The 15,306-nt window shown below is 40.7% G+C and overlaps 1 protein-coding gene across 1 annotated transcript; it reads right to left on the bottom strand.

The window, feature by feature from the left end:
• Nucleotides 1-4,371: 4,371 nt before the first annotated feature.
• LOC108730248 (fat-like cadherin-related tumor suppressor homolog) lies at nucleotides 4,372-8,999 on the bottom strand. Its single transcript, XM_018459819.1, has 2 exons — nucleotides 8,079-8,999; nucleotides 4,372-7,075 (listed from the first exon to the last, which is right to left on the bottom strand). Exons 1-2 carry the CDS (start codon nucleotides 8,906-8,908, stop codon nucleotides 4,372-4,374), a joined length of 3,534 nt encoding a protein of 1,177 aa, XP_018315321.1. The 5' UTR covers nucleotides 8,909-8,999.
• Nucleotides 9,000-15,306: the final 6,307 nt, after the last annotated feature.

Genomic DNA, 15,306 nt, shown 5'->3' with positions numbered 1-15,306 from the left:
AAACGAAAAGGGATGCAACAAAAGAGACGACTCTACCTAGAATTATATAAAGAAAGAAAATGGAGAGAGAGAGAGAGAGAGAGAGAGAGAGAGAGAGAGAGAGAGAATGAGTAGGAAAGATCAGTCATTTCCGGATACCAATCCATCTGCTTTAAACTGTGCGGATCCGTCGCGAGTTTTCTTTCGTTTCACTCACGCTCAAACTCGGGCGAGCTTTCGGGGGATGCTCGTTGATATATAAAGCTTTATTAATGGACTAACGCCCGCCGTTGCAATGCCCGCGGCCAGCACAGAATGGACAGAGCCGGCCAGAATGATGCGTTAGCTCACTTACCGGAAAACGCGTCGCCCAACTCGTTCGTCGGGTGCTCCGCAAACTAGGTGTGGCACTTTTCTACAACGATCGGAGCTTAATCGCGTTTAGTCACGGCGCGTCAAGCTGTGCGTCGTTTCGACGCAAATTGTATTGACGGGAATATATTGTTTCAACGAAGAGGGGGAAAGTCAGATATTTTCATTATATCATAGAAATTTTTAAAAATTAAAAATTCTGTATAGATAATACATACATACTGAGAGAAAAAATATTTGCAATTACCTTAATTTAAATACAATTTAGTCATTTTTGGTGCTAATTATACGTATATTTTTCGGTAGAATCACAAACATAGGAATTAATAACTAATCCTAAATCTGCCCTCAACAATCAAAATGACGTATATTAAGATTATATAGGTTTGACTCTCACCAATTATATATTATTATTAACATTATAGCAGTAACTATAAAACTGCAGCTTCTAACCATAATTATTTTACCATAAAATTATGATCATAAATACCAAATATTTTTCTCTCAGTGAATCTGCGCGAATTGACATTTCTTAATTATGATGAAAAAATAAGCAGATTAACAATCGAACAATAAAAGCAAAGACTCGATTTTCTAGTTTTGCAGTAGCACGCGTTGTACTTTTCGATCTCGAGAGATAACAACTCTCTCGCGCGACACAAGGAACATTGACTTACGCGTGAATGATATCACGTGCCTGCTGTAGATCCTAAGTATCCACCGGGAAATTATTCGCGACTTAAACGAGCACCGTCACAGCTATCGCTACCATTACTGGCACCACCAACACCATCACCGACACCGTCACTGCCATTATCACCGCACCACAATTCCCATCGACGTCGTCGACGTTACCGTTCGTGCTTCTGACACCGCGGCAATACACCAGCGACTTATGAATATTTACGCCAGTTGAATATGCATACTACTGACAATGTATTATTTTTGCTCGACGGGAGATCAATATACTACTGCGCGACACACATACACACATGTGGGGGCAGAAGTGTACAACGGAAGCGCGTGCGTGCACAGGGTGTTCAAGTTTTATCGTACCAACTGCTAATAGCAGATTTTGCTCTAAAAATATAGAGATACAAAGTGAAACTTTGATTAAAATAGAAACGCGTGGCAAAATTTTTTGTCTTTCACTTAAATTAAAAAGAAATTTGATTCGACAGGAATGATTTGATTTGAAACTTCATCTCGCTCAAAAAGTTGACATATATGAAGTTCGAATAAACGATGGCTTTTCATAAAACTCTCATGAAGATTTCAAATTTTGTAAAGATTGATTATTGACGATTGGTACACAGTAAAACAGCATCGTATATATTCGTACGTCAAGTTTATGAACATATACGCGAACGTGTACACGCATATACGAAACCATTACTTCAACATGCAGTATATACGATCGTATTCTATTTCAACGAACATTGAAAATACGCCGAACGTGTCCAAGCAACGGCGATGAATGCCATATATTTTTTAACCTGCATCGATATATTTCATGAACGATTGCATAAACCGAAACAATTATCGCAATTTACTCTTAACCTTTAAGTAGGTGGGTGAAGTGCTCAGAATGAAGTGCCCAAAAAAATTTTAATTTTATAGTTACATTTTTTCTAATAGGTAAGTATATTGTGTTACAGTTAAATTTACATTAAGTAGGTATACTCTTATGAGATAGGGAAATATAAAAATAATGAACTTTAATCCTCTAGGGATGGCATCTCATCATTAAACAATTTTTTTATCAAAAATAATTTTTTTATTGCTTTTGCACGAAAATGACTTGAATCTATTGATACTTATACTATAAATTTGAGATAAATTCCGAATCTGTGTGGAGTTATACGATCAGAAGAACTTACATATCAGTGTTTAATTCTACATACATTTCCATCTTCAGTTCTCAAGTGTAATCTGCAGATTTCAAATTTACCTCAAATTTAATTTTTAAAAATGTTACAAATATTCACACACACACACTCCGAGATTAGATAGAAAATTAAGATTTCTAGGAATTTGGACAATATTTTTATTTTCTTTTTCCAGGACAAGATTTAAAAAAAATTATATCTGGAGTGCTGTGGTCTCGTATACTCACTTAAAGGTTAAGAAGAATAATTGTACTGAATCATAAATACTACGCGAAAAACTGTCATAAAAAAAATTGTTCTTGGCTATCAAATAAACTTCAAACGTAATCGCGTTCAATTTTTCTCAGATACATCAACAGTCAACAGATCTTAACGCTGCCTAACATGAGCGTCAAAGTGTCGTTTTCGCGTGTCTCGTGAATTAGCAAGAAACCTATTTCGTTTCGAGACATTCGTCCCGCCCGGTGCATTCATCAAGAAACGATCATCGATGCATTATGACCGCTGCCGCCGTGACCGACGTGGCACCGGTACACAAGAATTAGCCATTAAGCGGAATGACGTGCGATTTCTCGAGAGACGTTTCCGCGGTGAAAGGAGACTGCCGGAGAAATTTAATGCGCCTCGCGCACTCGAAAAAAGGGGGGTCCTGCGGCACCGTAATTCAATTAGGCTCGCTGCATCGAAATTTAATGGGCCGCGACGCTGCAACTTCGTCTTGGAACGGTGCCACGACGCGTCCGGCGCGGGCCGTGTCCGATGCAGAAAGGGCACAGTGCGCACGTTGCGCGCCCTTTTGTGCCCGAAGGGCTAACAGAAGTACCCGGAAAAGAAATGAAAGAAAAAAAAAACAGACATCAGACATTCCCGTACAATAAGTGAACGTTTCCACGAGAGTTCTTTTCATGTATTTGTGATGAAGTTGCGTATATTGATAAAAGTTTAACTAATTATATTAAAAAGTCAAATTAAAGATCCATTGCAAGAATAAGAAACTGAAATAATGAATTTCCCCCCTACTAAATTATTTGACACGAATTTAAATCCTCACATATGCGCTTTGACCTCGCGTTTGAATTATGACACATGTCAAATGCTACCTCTCTCAGTTACCACTCAGCGTCTCCTGTTTATCTACTGGGAACGTCGTGATTTATGAATATGTAGACACGTCTTTTTTTTCTAAGCCTTTTAAAAGTACCTATTAACGTAAAGACATTTATGAACTCTAGCTAGCATATATGCGCGGCTATTTTGACGAGTAAATTGAAATTACTGCTACGCGAGGTCGAATGTGTTTAACTCGTTGCGCGGGACTCCATTCGTTGGTTATTGAACGAGATATTGGGAAATCTTAGTAAGGCCCAGATACTCGTTTCGTTCCTTCCTCAAAGGAAGCGCATATCTTGCGATATTTGATTGGAAATTCTTGGATTCAATATGAGCACGGCGATTTACGTGGAGCGTATATAGACGTAGAAGTTATTGCCGAAGAGTGCCCACAGCCAATATCGATTAAAGTTCAACAGTGTGTTCTAGAAAATCGCAGTCTTTCTATCTTCATTTCAGTTTCATCATTTCAATTCTTTTCCTTTTTTAACGCGAAGAATTTTTCTGATCGTGTATCTTATTGATTAATATGAATTTTCATTAATTCCTTCAATTATGGTATATATTATATTTAAACGATCCACTTATTTTTTAAATCAGTCATGTGCAACCTTTTTTATTTTTAGAAACAGGTAAAATCTTTCGAGCTACATGTTTATTTTGTTTAAAATATAATAAAAAAGAAATTATTTTATGTTTTCAGCTGTACAAACTGACGGAATGGAAAAATGAAAGAAATGAATAAAAAACTTTGTTGAAGTATATAAAAATTTAACTAGATACAGATTTCGAAATAATTTTGTTGAACTATCAAAATAATTATGTAGGACTTTCTGGTTGCTAGAATATTAAATTCTAGCAATCAGTTTGAGTGTCCTACATAATTATATTGATAATCCAAATTATTTTCCAATCCATAATTTCACTAAATTTTTAAATATTTTAGAAAATTGATTCTTTCCGTGCGGACGGAAAAAAATTCACAGATAGGTTGCACATCACTGTTTTAAATAATCTTTGATCACTCACCTTCATTGTCGATGGAGAAAATTCCGACGCCGTCGCCTCCACGAATACTGTATCCGATCCTTGAATCTCCGCCGGGGGGATCTGCGTCCTTCGCTCGAACAGTAGTGACGAGGGTACCAATGGGTTGGTTTTCGAAGACACTCGCGGACACAACAAAGTCATCGAAGACTGGCGTATAGAGGTTCTCGTTCACGTCAATCACCTCGATCACGAGCATCGTCTCGGAAGACAAGGACGGCTCACCGCGATCGCGCGCGACTATCGTCAGCGTGTGCACCTGTCGCTCCTCAAAGTCCAAGCTCTGAGTCGTTCTTACTGTTCCCGATACTTTGTCAACCTTAAAGAAGCCTTCGCTCTCCATTGCGTCCGACAGGAAGTATTCCACATCGCCACCCGCGCCTTCGTCGGGATCCGTGGCATCAACAACGGCCACGACGGTCCATATCGGCACATCTTCGCGGATCTTGACGTTGTAATTCGATAGCGCGAAGGTGGGCGCGTTGTCGTTGACATCATCGACTGTTACCCTGACGAGCGCGTCCGAATGCAAGGGTGGTGTATCGTTGCTATTATCACGCGCGCGAATCCTCAGCTCGTATATCTCCTGTCGTTCCCTGTCGAGCTTACCGAAGACGCTTAGTACACCCGTCACAGGATCCACACGGAAGTCATTGGTTTCCGTCACAAGAGAGTAAGTGACTCGAGCGTTGTCACCGAGATCAGCGTCAGTGGCATTGGCGCGCCATACGTTGGTGCCGTTTAGCGCGGTCTCGGAGATCCTGAAACTTGCCAATGACTTCTCAAACTTGGGCGCGTTGTCGTTGACGTCCAAAATAGTGATCGGTAGCATCTTCGAAGCGGATTTCTGCGGTTTACCCAGATCAAATACACTTATATTCAGATAATACTCACTCTCCCGCTCGCGGTCAAGATAACCGATCGTATTCAGGTCACCGGTATCCGGATCGATGCCAAAGACGGAGTCGCGGTCACCACTAGATATGACGAAGACAAGCTTGCCATTATAATCGAGGTCGCGATCACGAGCGCGTATTTGCACGAGAACCGTATTGATTTTGAGCGATTCATTGACTCGTATCTCGTTCGGAAAATCGATGAACTCGGGCGCGTGCACGTTCTCACCGTAACGACTCGATATTAAGGTGTATTCGTCGTCCCGCGACGGCATGTTGTTCTTCTCTGCCGAGGCGATCGCGTCCGTCAGTCTACGCGCCACGCCGGTGTCGTGACATTCGAAAGCACCGGTTTCATCTGTCAGGATTCTCGCCGAGCCCAGATTCCGTTTGGCGTTCACAAGATGTATGTGCACGGGATTGACGTCCGCAAAGTGTGTGCCATCAGTGGCGGTAACGTTGATAGTTCTCTCGGCCGCCTTGACGTCCGACAGATCGCAAGCGACCGAGAGGACGCCGCTGGCTGAGTCGAGAGCGAAACAACTATCGGAATTGCCGGACACTATGCGGTAACTGACGATATTCCCGGCGTCGAAGTCGATCGCGGACACGGTGATGATCTCAGAGCCGATCGGAACGTATCGCGGCACGTGACCGCTGCAGTCGATCCGCTCGAATTGCGGTCGATTGTCGTTCACGTCCCGCAACTTCACTCGTAATTGCATCTCCGCCTGACGTCGATAGGGCAGGCCCCAATCGCTGGCCCGCACGTGCAGTAAATACTCCCGCTTCATGGTCTCGTAGTCCAGCACCTGTTTGGTCTTGACGATACCGGAGAAATGATCGATTTCAAACGGCACTTTCTTAAGGTTATCGATGCTGTAAGATATGTAGGCGTTTTCGCCGGAGTCGCGATCTTTCGCGGTAACTCGCACGACGGACGTGCCAGCCGGCTCATTCTCATCTAGCATCACCTCCATTTCCGGCTGGTCGAAGATTGGATCGTTGTCGTTGGTGTCGACCACGTTGATTTTCACCTTCGCCGAGGATTGTTTTCTGGTGCCGGCGTTGCCTTGATCGATCGCCGAAACCGTCAGCGTGTAAAACGCTTTCTTTTCGGCATCCAGATTGACAGCGGTGTACATCATACCAGTCTCGGCGTTTACATAAAACTCGCCACCCTCATTACCGCCGACTATCTCGAGATATACCAATGCGTTCTTCCCTTCGTCGGCGTCTGTGACCTTAAGTCTTATGACCGGTGTGTTGATAGGCGCCGTTTCCGGCACCTTGACTTCGTAGATCTCGCGACTGAATACCGGGGCATTGTCATTCACGTCGACCAAGTGCACCGGGACAAATTTGTAGCTGTAACGTTGCGGCACCCCGCGGTCCATGGCGCGCAGGGTGAGATTGTAACCCTGCAACGCGGTCTCGCGATCAAGCAGGTGCAGTACCTCAATGTTATACTCGCGTGGCTCGGTCGCTGGACGCACCCTGAAGTGGCCGGCCGGATCACCGCCCACGATGTTGAGGCTCGCGATTTGGCCGTGCACGCCGTCGTCACGGTCGATCACTTTCACAATCGCGTAGATATCGGCATTCGAATTCTCTACGATATTGGGCAGCTGATGCACGTAAATTTCGGGTGCGTACAGGTTCACCTGCCGTACTCTGATCGTGACCTTGGCGGTGCTCGCGCGGCTACTACCCGCGCTGCGAAACAAAGCGCCGCGATCCTTCGCTAGAACTACCAGCTCATGTATGGCGCGTTCCGCGTACCTAACAGAGAAAATGAACTGTTTGCTAACATTCTGGCATATACAAGTCTAATGGATAGTTTAGACAGAGAAGAAAAGGTTATTTAACATGCTAATGAGCTTCGCTAAAATAACAGAATGTACAAATAAAAATTAACAGCCACAAAGTTGTACAAGATAAATATTTGTAATATGCATAGCAGGGGGGAAAATAACAGAAAAAAATCGTAATTAATCTGAAAAATTCATAAAAGTTGATGTATATGTTTATTTCTTGGTTCTAAAGTAATTTGAATTTGAATCTTTTTTTTAAGGTAAAATGATAAAATTAAAATTAAATCATGTGACACACAGTATCCATACAATTTATAACTTTTATTATTGTGAAAATCAAACAATTCATTAAATTCCCGTTCGAATTAATTAAAATTATACTCTCAAAGCTTCTGCTTTGAATTGCTTAAAACACGTCGTGATTACAAACTTTGTTTTAACCTATGTTTGAATTTTATTTCCGACGTATTATTAACAAATTTAATTATAAAATGAAAATTAGACCAATATAAGTAAATTAAATAATAGAACGAATCCTTTTTAATTGGAGCAAATATTGTACTTAAATTCATAATGTCAAATAACACCTAATTTAAATTATTTATGTCTGTCGGCAACTCTGCTTCTAGTCATTGTTGTTAATTTAACTAAAACAATGAAATTAAATAATTTAACTTAAGAAAATGTATTAAATTCAACTCAAATTTTGTTTATTATTTACTAAGTATATATATTAATATGGATCTTGTTCATTTTGAAACTACAGAAATAGATTGACTTACACTGACATACATAGAAATAAAAAATAACCAACTGTTATTTAACTCAAGAGCTTGAGTTACCATTGCTCCTTTGATAACTAACAATGTAGTGCGTAATAATCACTTAATACTTCGACCGAAAATAAGATTCTTTCTATTATTTGTTATAAATTTAAGATACCAGGAAAAAATATGCTCCATAGCACTTACCTGAGCGGTCTTGTGAGCGTTATTACGCCGCTGACGGGATGAACGGCGAATTGATCGGTCTCCTCGGCGAAGCTATAGTAAATCTCACCGTTTCTGCCGAGATCGGCGTCCTCGGCGATTACCCTGAGTATGCTGCGATGCAAAGGCGTGTCCTCCGTCACGGTGGTTTCGTACTCGATCGGATAGAACAGTGGATTGAGATCGTTTGTGTCGAGAATCGTTACTACCACCGTGGTGTCCGCTTCGAGCAAGATCGCTCTGTTTCTACCGTCGCGTTTATTCCAGGTGGCACGCACTACGAGCACATATCGGTCTTTGCGTTCGCGATTCAGCACATCGACGTTGCTGGTTCGAGTCCTTATCAGGAGGAAACAAAAATCGCCGACGGTGCGCTCCTCCGTTTTAAAGAACTTCTCGCGATCGCCGCTCATTATGCGAAACTTTACGTCAACGTCACTGTCGGCAGACGCGAGCTGTATGCCCATCCTCTCCTCGGGCACGACATACGTCTTGCCAATGGAATTCTCAGGAATGGAGACGTTGTACAGAGATTGCGTGAAACGGAACTCGGGTTCCGAAGAAAAACTCGCGTCAAGCGTGATCGGCAATGTCGTCGCGGTGTCGATTGACGAGATCGATGGCTTCATTGAATCGCCGCCACCATTGCCATCGCCGTCGTCGTTTCCCGCGCCTCCATCCCCGCCGCCACGTAGTGGCAGAAGAGTCGTCGGCACGAGGTTGTCGGAAGACGGGGAGCCTGCCGTGGCCGCGAACAGCCACAGCCACAACCATGGCCAGGCGTGCAGCGCGCGCTGCTTTATCCTATGCATGATGGTGTCGCTAGCTCATCGTCGGTCCTTGTCGACGAACGCTTCCGCCCGATTTGTCTTTCGCCCGGCAGAACAAGGCCACTGCGAGGCACGAGACTTCCGGCCCCGTTTCGCGTATCGGCGGCGGTCACCTGAAACAGTAAACAGCGCAACAAAGTTTAAGCGATGAGTTAAGCGAAGGTGGAAGAGGCCCGTAGTCTGGCACGCAAATACAGTCAAACGACAAGATCCAAGATTATCTTCCACGACAGCTACCGACTTCCACCCGATCGAGCGCGAAGACTAGACTAGCTTTAGGGGAGGAAGTTAGGACGAACGAAAGGAGAGAACGGATGGAGACCAAACTCCCTTCCGGTTGTGCATTATTGATCGACGACACGATCGACGTACGGAACGGCAGATAAATCATTGGAGTGTGAGACGTTCCGAATATCGTACTATCCGAATCAATTATTTATTGATGAGACTCTTAACTTTACTCAATTGTCCATTTCGCGGAATTCCAGTGAACGTAAAAGGGACAATCAAATGCAATTATATATTCGTTACGTCGCTTCGGTGAAATGCGATTGTCCTGAAAGAGTGCTATAGAATATTCACGTATATCGAAACGCGAATTAAAATTCCATTGACTACAGTACTCGATCGAGTACGCCAATCGAGTCCACTTCTTGTAGAAGATTCAAGTTAAATTATTCTTCGTAGTAAAGTAAAATATTCTACTTTTACATGTAGGTATGTATTATATATATCTGTGACCTCAATCAGAAATATCCTTTTGTAAATGCGCAAAATAAAGAAAAAGATACTAAAAATATTTTAGCATTTATATTGAACAATTACCAAATAAATATATTACATTTCTTTGCTAGTAACGTACAAAGTACTCAACTTACTGATTTACAACAATTATCAAATTTTATTTATCTTAGGAAAAAATAATAAAAATAAAAAAAGTTTTTCTTTCTCAGAATGCAAAAACTTCTGTGTGAATTTATATACATATCCGATTTTTCAAACTACGCTCCAAAATCTTTTTCGGTCTTAAAACGCAATCATGAGCAGAATCAGAGTAGGAATATAGTATATCTACCACTTATTAAATTGATAAGCAATTTAGTAATTTTTGGTGCCGATAAGCATCTTTATAAAAAAATATTAATAATTAGATGTTATTGAGAATATTAAATGCAAATAATTTTATTGCGAAATATTGCCTTAGCTAGGATTTGAACCTGGAACTCTGGACTAAATATTTTTTTCAAAAGTATGCCAAACCAGATTAATAGTATCTCAATTACTAAAAAAATATACGTTTCTCTCGTAGCAATGTACAAACTTAATTTACTGATTGCAGCAACTACAAAATTTTATTTATTTTAGCAAAAGTGATAAAAATAAAAGGAAGTTTTTTTCTCTCAAAATACAAAAAAAATATTAATTTTTTTTAAAAGAATGCTAAACCAGATTAGTCTCAATTATCAAATAAATATGAATTTCTTTTACAGCAATGTACGAAGTACAAATTTAATTTACTTGTGACAGTAATTATAAAATTTTATTTATCTTAGAAAAAAAAGTAAAAATAAAAGGGAGTTTTTCCGTCTTTCGAAATACAAAAATATTTTTTTTTTTTCAAAAGTATGCTAAACGAAATTCGTAGTGATTCAATTATCAAATAAGTACACATTTCTGTCATAGCAATGTACGAATTATAAACTTAATTCACTGGTTACAGCAACTACGTAATTTTATTTAAGCAAAAAAAAAAAGCGATAAAAATAAAAATAAAAAATTTTTTCTCTGTCAGGATACAAAGATATTATTTTTTTCAAAGGCATGCTCAGATCAGCAGTGTCTCATAAATCCTAGCCAATCACTCCACCATCTGACAGTTCCAGGACTCTAAAGCCGCAATATCAACGACTCGTGTCAGGATGCAGGTGGGATACGATAGAGGGTACTAGGATTTTGCCTATCTCCCCAGTATCCCGCACTCGTATACTCTCTAATCTTGACCAACGGTGCTTCTGGCCGCATTTGCACGAACCGATGTACGTTGCCGCGCATTTGACAGCTCGGTATCGATACGTCCGTCGGTGGAATAGGACCGATACATTATGCCAACGAAAACGCATCACAAATCCGAATGATTACGGCTAGTTTTCCGCTTTCCATTTAAAAGATTTCGAGGTGTATGCAAACAAAAATCTAAATAAAATATTTAATTTTAAATTACCCAATGCTTGTTTTTGCTCGGAAGTGGAAAAGATCGTAATAATTTGAATAAGAATAAGTGCAATTGCGTCACGGGAATCGCGCTTACTCCAGTCGCATAATTATCTCTTGAAGATAAGACGAGAGTCTCGGATCGCCCGCGAGTCGCGAAATTGCAGAAACGGAATTATTTTCCCGTTACAACGCTCCAAGTTATTTCACTCGGAAATTTGTGAGGCGACGTGGTTATTATTACGGAGTGCGTCCGCTTTAATGACAAGCGGAAAGAAAATTGACCTTTAGCTTCTATAAAGTAAAACGTGGAACATCGAGAATACGCCTCTGGTTTTCGCTTGCGAGAAACGTTCACGCGGACTCTGAGCCAATTACGTAGCCACTGATTCGTAACCGGCGTAATAAAAAAGCGCTTAAACACTGGGCGCATTTTCCTACCCGCAATTCCCGTGTGCTGCGCTGTACCTTCCCGCGATAATGCACCTGGAGAACGCATGCATGCAAGTAGGCAGAACGAGGCGAGCGAACGAGTCCGCGCCAAGTTGGCGCCTTTAAACATACGCATGAAAACGTTACTACCGCGTCTGAAGCCTTGTACTCAACCTTGAACGTCGTCGTTAACAATGTCTCGTGCATTTCCACTCTTAATACGTTAATGAGATTTATCCTTTTTATAAACGAAAGCGTTTTACCTTTTTATAAACGAACCGAAAATTGTAATGTTGTCCATTACGAAAGATTGCTAAAGTCACATTTAATATTTTAACTGATATAAAATTAAAAAAAAAACTACGAAACTAAAATGCAATCTATAAGAATTTCAAAACTTGCCTTACAACGAATAATTATTATTATTTTACAAAAAAGATGAAAAAGGAAAAGAAATAAATTTTAATACTTTAATTAAGAAAGCATATTTAATGAGTTTAATGTTTCTTTTATAATTAAGAAATATAAATTATAGATCCACAAGTTTATAAATAGCGTTTAACATATTCGCGCATACGCATACAACACCTTAAATATAACGACGAAGGTGATAATCGACATACATGACACTATATTACTATGTAAGCGCGACAACGTTTGCACCGTATCAAATATGCTCTTCAGCAACCGTGTCGACTGCAGAATACATTTTCCTTGGATTTATACTGCAGCATTACACGGTCAAGTCCAGAGGAAATCCCGTCGCAATCTTCCCAAATATATTTGCATATGAGGCCGGATATGTAGAAAGAGTCTACGCGACTCTATGCCGCATGCATACGTAAATAAAATCACGTTTCTTTCATATCCGTTTAAATTCACTTCGGGATATCTAAGAGCGACAGATAGACGAATAGAAAATAGACGGAGACGTCGGCACAATTCCTTCCTCAATCTCTTTCTTGAAGTTCAGCGCCGCTCGCGGAACGTTCGTCTAGCTGGAATGACTACCGTGACAAAGTGAAATTATGCGGATATTGAGAATGACGATGGACGTCTCAGATTGCACTTGACGGTTACCCGAAAGCCGTGGGGCTTTCTTTCCCTCAAAGGAATCAAGACACCGAAACTGAATTGGAGAAACAACGAACCGCGACGCAGAGCCTTTGACAGCGGCACAAAAACATTCGAGCGAAATTACGTACTTCTCTTTTACCTGTATCACCTTCTTTTCTCTTTTCTATCAGATTTAAACGGCTTTGAACTCGCCACGAAAAGTAGAGAGAACGACGAATGGGATGATTTCGTGTCCTGAAGGCGGTCTTATGGCGTTCGGAGGTCGCGACAATGCTCGCGCAGAAACTCGTTTTGCCAGTTAAATCGAGCGTGAATTGCGATGCCTCGCACAGAAAACGGAGCATCGGTCCCGCGAAGATATGGCGGGGATTTAAAAACGATCGAGGAACAGATAGTGACGGGACAAAAAGAAAACGGCGCCGGGCAGATCGTTCGAGAATATTCTCGAATATTTTTTCATACGAATAAACGTACGTTTGCGCCCGATGAATCGTCGGCGAGAAAATGCGGGAATCGCCCGGATGGGCGGATGACGAGCGAAAACAACGTACGCCGTCGGTATTTCAATGCGAAATACGCAAACGATCGTGCGTCCATTTGAGGGACGAATGACCGCAGAGTGCGCACGAAGAGGTCAGTCGGACGATGGACGGAATTAATTGCCGAGCTCGAGCTACATGTTCTATCCGGCACCGCCGTTGTAACGAATTTTGTCAGTTTACGGAGCAAACACGCCTAGCCGCCTCGTCTCAACCGGCCAAAAAAAGACAGTCAATGCTCGAGCAGCGATGCGAAATATTCGACTGTGACGCAATTATTCTGGAACGTATTCGCGGCACCAACACGTTTGTACCTTCCATCCCTTTACGAAGATAGAAACAAAGGAACAAATCCGATTAATGTCTGCGATTGCGTGTGCAGCGTAATCACCCTGAATTCGTTCCATTGGCTTTTATCTCTTCAATGCTATAAAAGAACATTATTGTTCATCTATTTATCGTAATGATACTCGAGAGCTTGCAATATCTGTTTCGAGTGCACATTGAATTATCTAATAGCACAAGATAGTACCATTCTTTTGATAGCATAAAAACGCTTAAGCTCCTGATATTAACTTTTCGAATGTTGTCGTTTTAGTTGTTACGGAAAAAAATTATTATTAAAGAATGGATGATATGAGCCAGTTATTGCTATTTATTATCGAGAGCAAAGCACTTCAGAAAGCTTTCAAGTCCTAAGAGATACAAATTTTCAATTTGAAGTCGAGATTAAAGCAGCCTATTCATTATTATTAATTGCCTCGTGTCAGTAATTTATATATTCGATTGAACCCGTTATCAACACTTCTACGCCAACTTTATTTCTTACAGGTGCTCTTGAGAACATGCCAGACTTTTTATCGGACGATAGCGTTTCTTATCTCTGCCGAAGAAGGGCGAGCCGTGCTCATCAACACGCCTCGCATCCGAGATATCTACTTAAGAATATCTCAAAATACATACTAGTATCAAGGTTTTTCAATAGGCCAATACGTATTCCAAGTATTTACTATTTACATTCCCATCAACGTTAATCTAAGCTTTGAATAATATTTTTTTCTCCCTTTAAGATTAACAAGTTACAAAATTAAAAAATCACTAAAATTCACGATCAAAATATCGATGGTATTTTAAAAATCTCAATTGTGTCGGTAAAAAGTTAAAAGTGAGATGCATGATTAGTCGTAAAATGATTTTAATCGTAAAATGTAATTCATCCAAAAGTAAAACATGTCGGTCAGATAAAGATACACTGATAAATACTTGCACATTCAGATATAAGTGATCAAATATATGTAGGTAGTGTCAAAATTGTGTGATATATACGGAACAAAAGATGCTAATCTTATCTGAAAGAATAATCTATATCTATTTATATTGATAAAATGTTTAAATCCATTTATAATAATAGAATAAAGATATCCCCCCTCCTATTTATTATTAACTTCTAGATTTAAGTACCCAGTCATACAACATTATTCACAAGTTCACGAAGCAAACTGTTTAAAGAAGCCATCTTATTCGCAATACATTATGGATATTCCGTATCTGAGTATGGACTCTCGTTTGGCAAGAACTATTATTACATCGTAAAAGAAGCGTCTCGCTGTTGAACGAAATTATCCGAGTGAGTTTCAGCAACACTTATCTTTCCGTGATTTATAGACCGTGTTTTCCTCAGCCCGTTTTGTTTTGTATTTTATAGAGACTCGCCAAAAGCTCGCGGAAGAGCATTTCCTCGACGAGTGGGCAAGTTTCCCGACGGAGTCATGGTCGCAAAGGTCGTTGCAACAGTTTCGAAGTGATGGGTATTGCTAAAAAGATCGAACTTCCTCTAAGCCGTTTATTGCACATTGCGCTGTTACGTAAATAGGATTTCTTGCAGCTCGCGCAAGGTCTGGCGAATTGCGTTATACTCCAATATACGGCGTCTAATGTACAAAGTTTGACAATGTCGAATGCACCGCGGAACCGGCGAACAAGGAGCGTACGTGCTTCTATACGATTATTTCCATTTTCTCTCTTCAACCTCTCGTGCAGCGAGTACCTCTGTGAGCTCGAATTGTCCCAAGGTTTACTGCGTGTCATTTCCGATGCTAATAACGTCGCTCTCACTCGACT

The sequence above is a fragment of the Mycetomoellerius zeteki genome, unplaced genomic scaffold (genome assembly GCF_001594055.1).
Source record: "Mycetomoellerius zeteki isolate Tzet28-1 unplaced genomic scaffold, Tzet1.0 scaffold87, whole genome shotgun sequence".
Taxonomy (NCBI): domain Eukaryota; kingdom Metazoa; phylum Arthropoda; class Insecta; order Hymenoptera; family Formicidae; genus Mycetomoellerius; species Mycetomoellerius zeteki.
The sequence above is the reverse complement of the archived record's forward strand: the minus strand, read 5'-3'. Positions and strand labels throughout refer to the sequence as shown.

What these genes read in the sequence shown, in the direction of transcription:
- LOC108730248 (XM_018459819.1), bottom strand. Translation starts at nt 8,908, where the DNA reads ATGCATAGGATAAAGCAGCGCGCGCTGCACGCCTGGCCATGGTTGTGG. An exon ending in ACGCTCACAAGACCGCTCAG is followed by an intron (nt 7,076 to 8,078) that starts GTAAGTGCTATG and finishes TTTCTCTGTTAG; the next exon opens with GTACGCGGAACGCGCCATAC.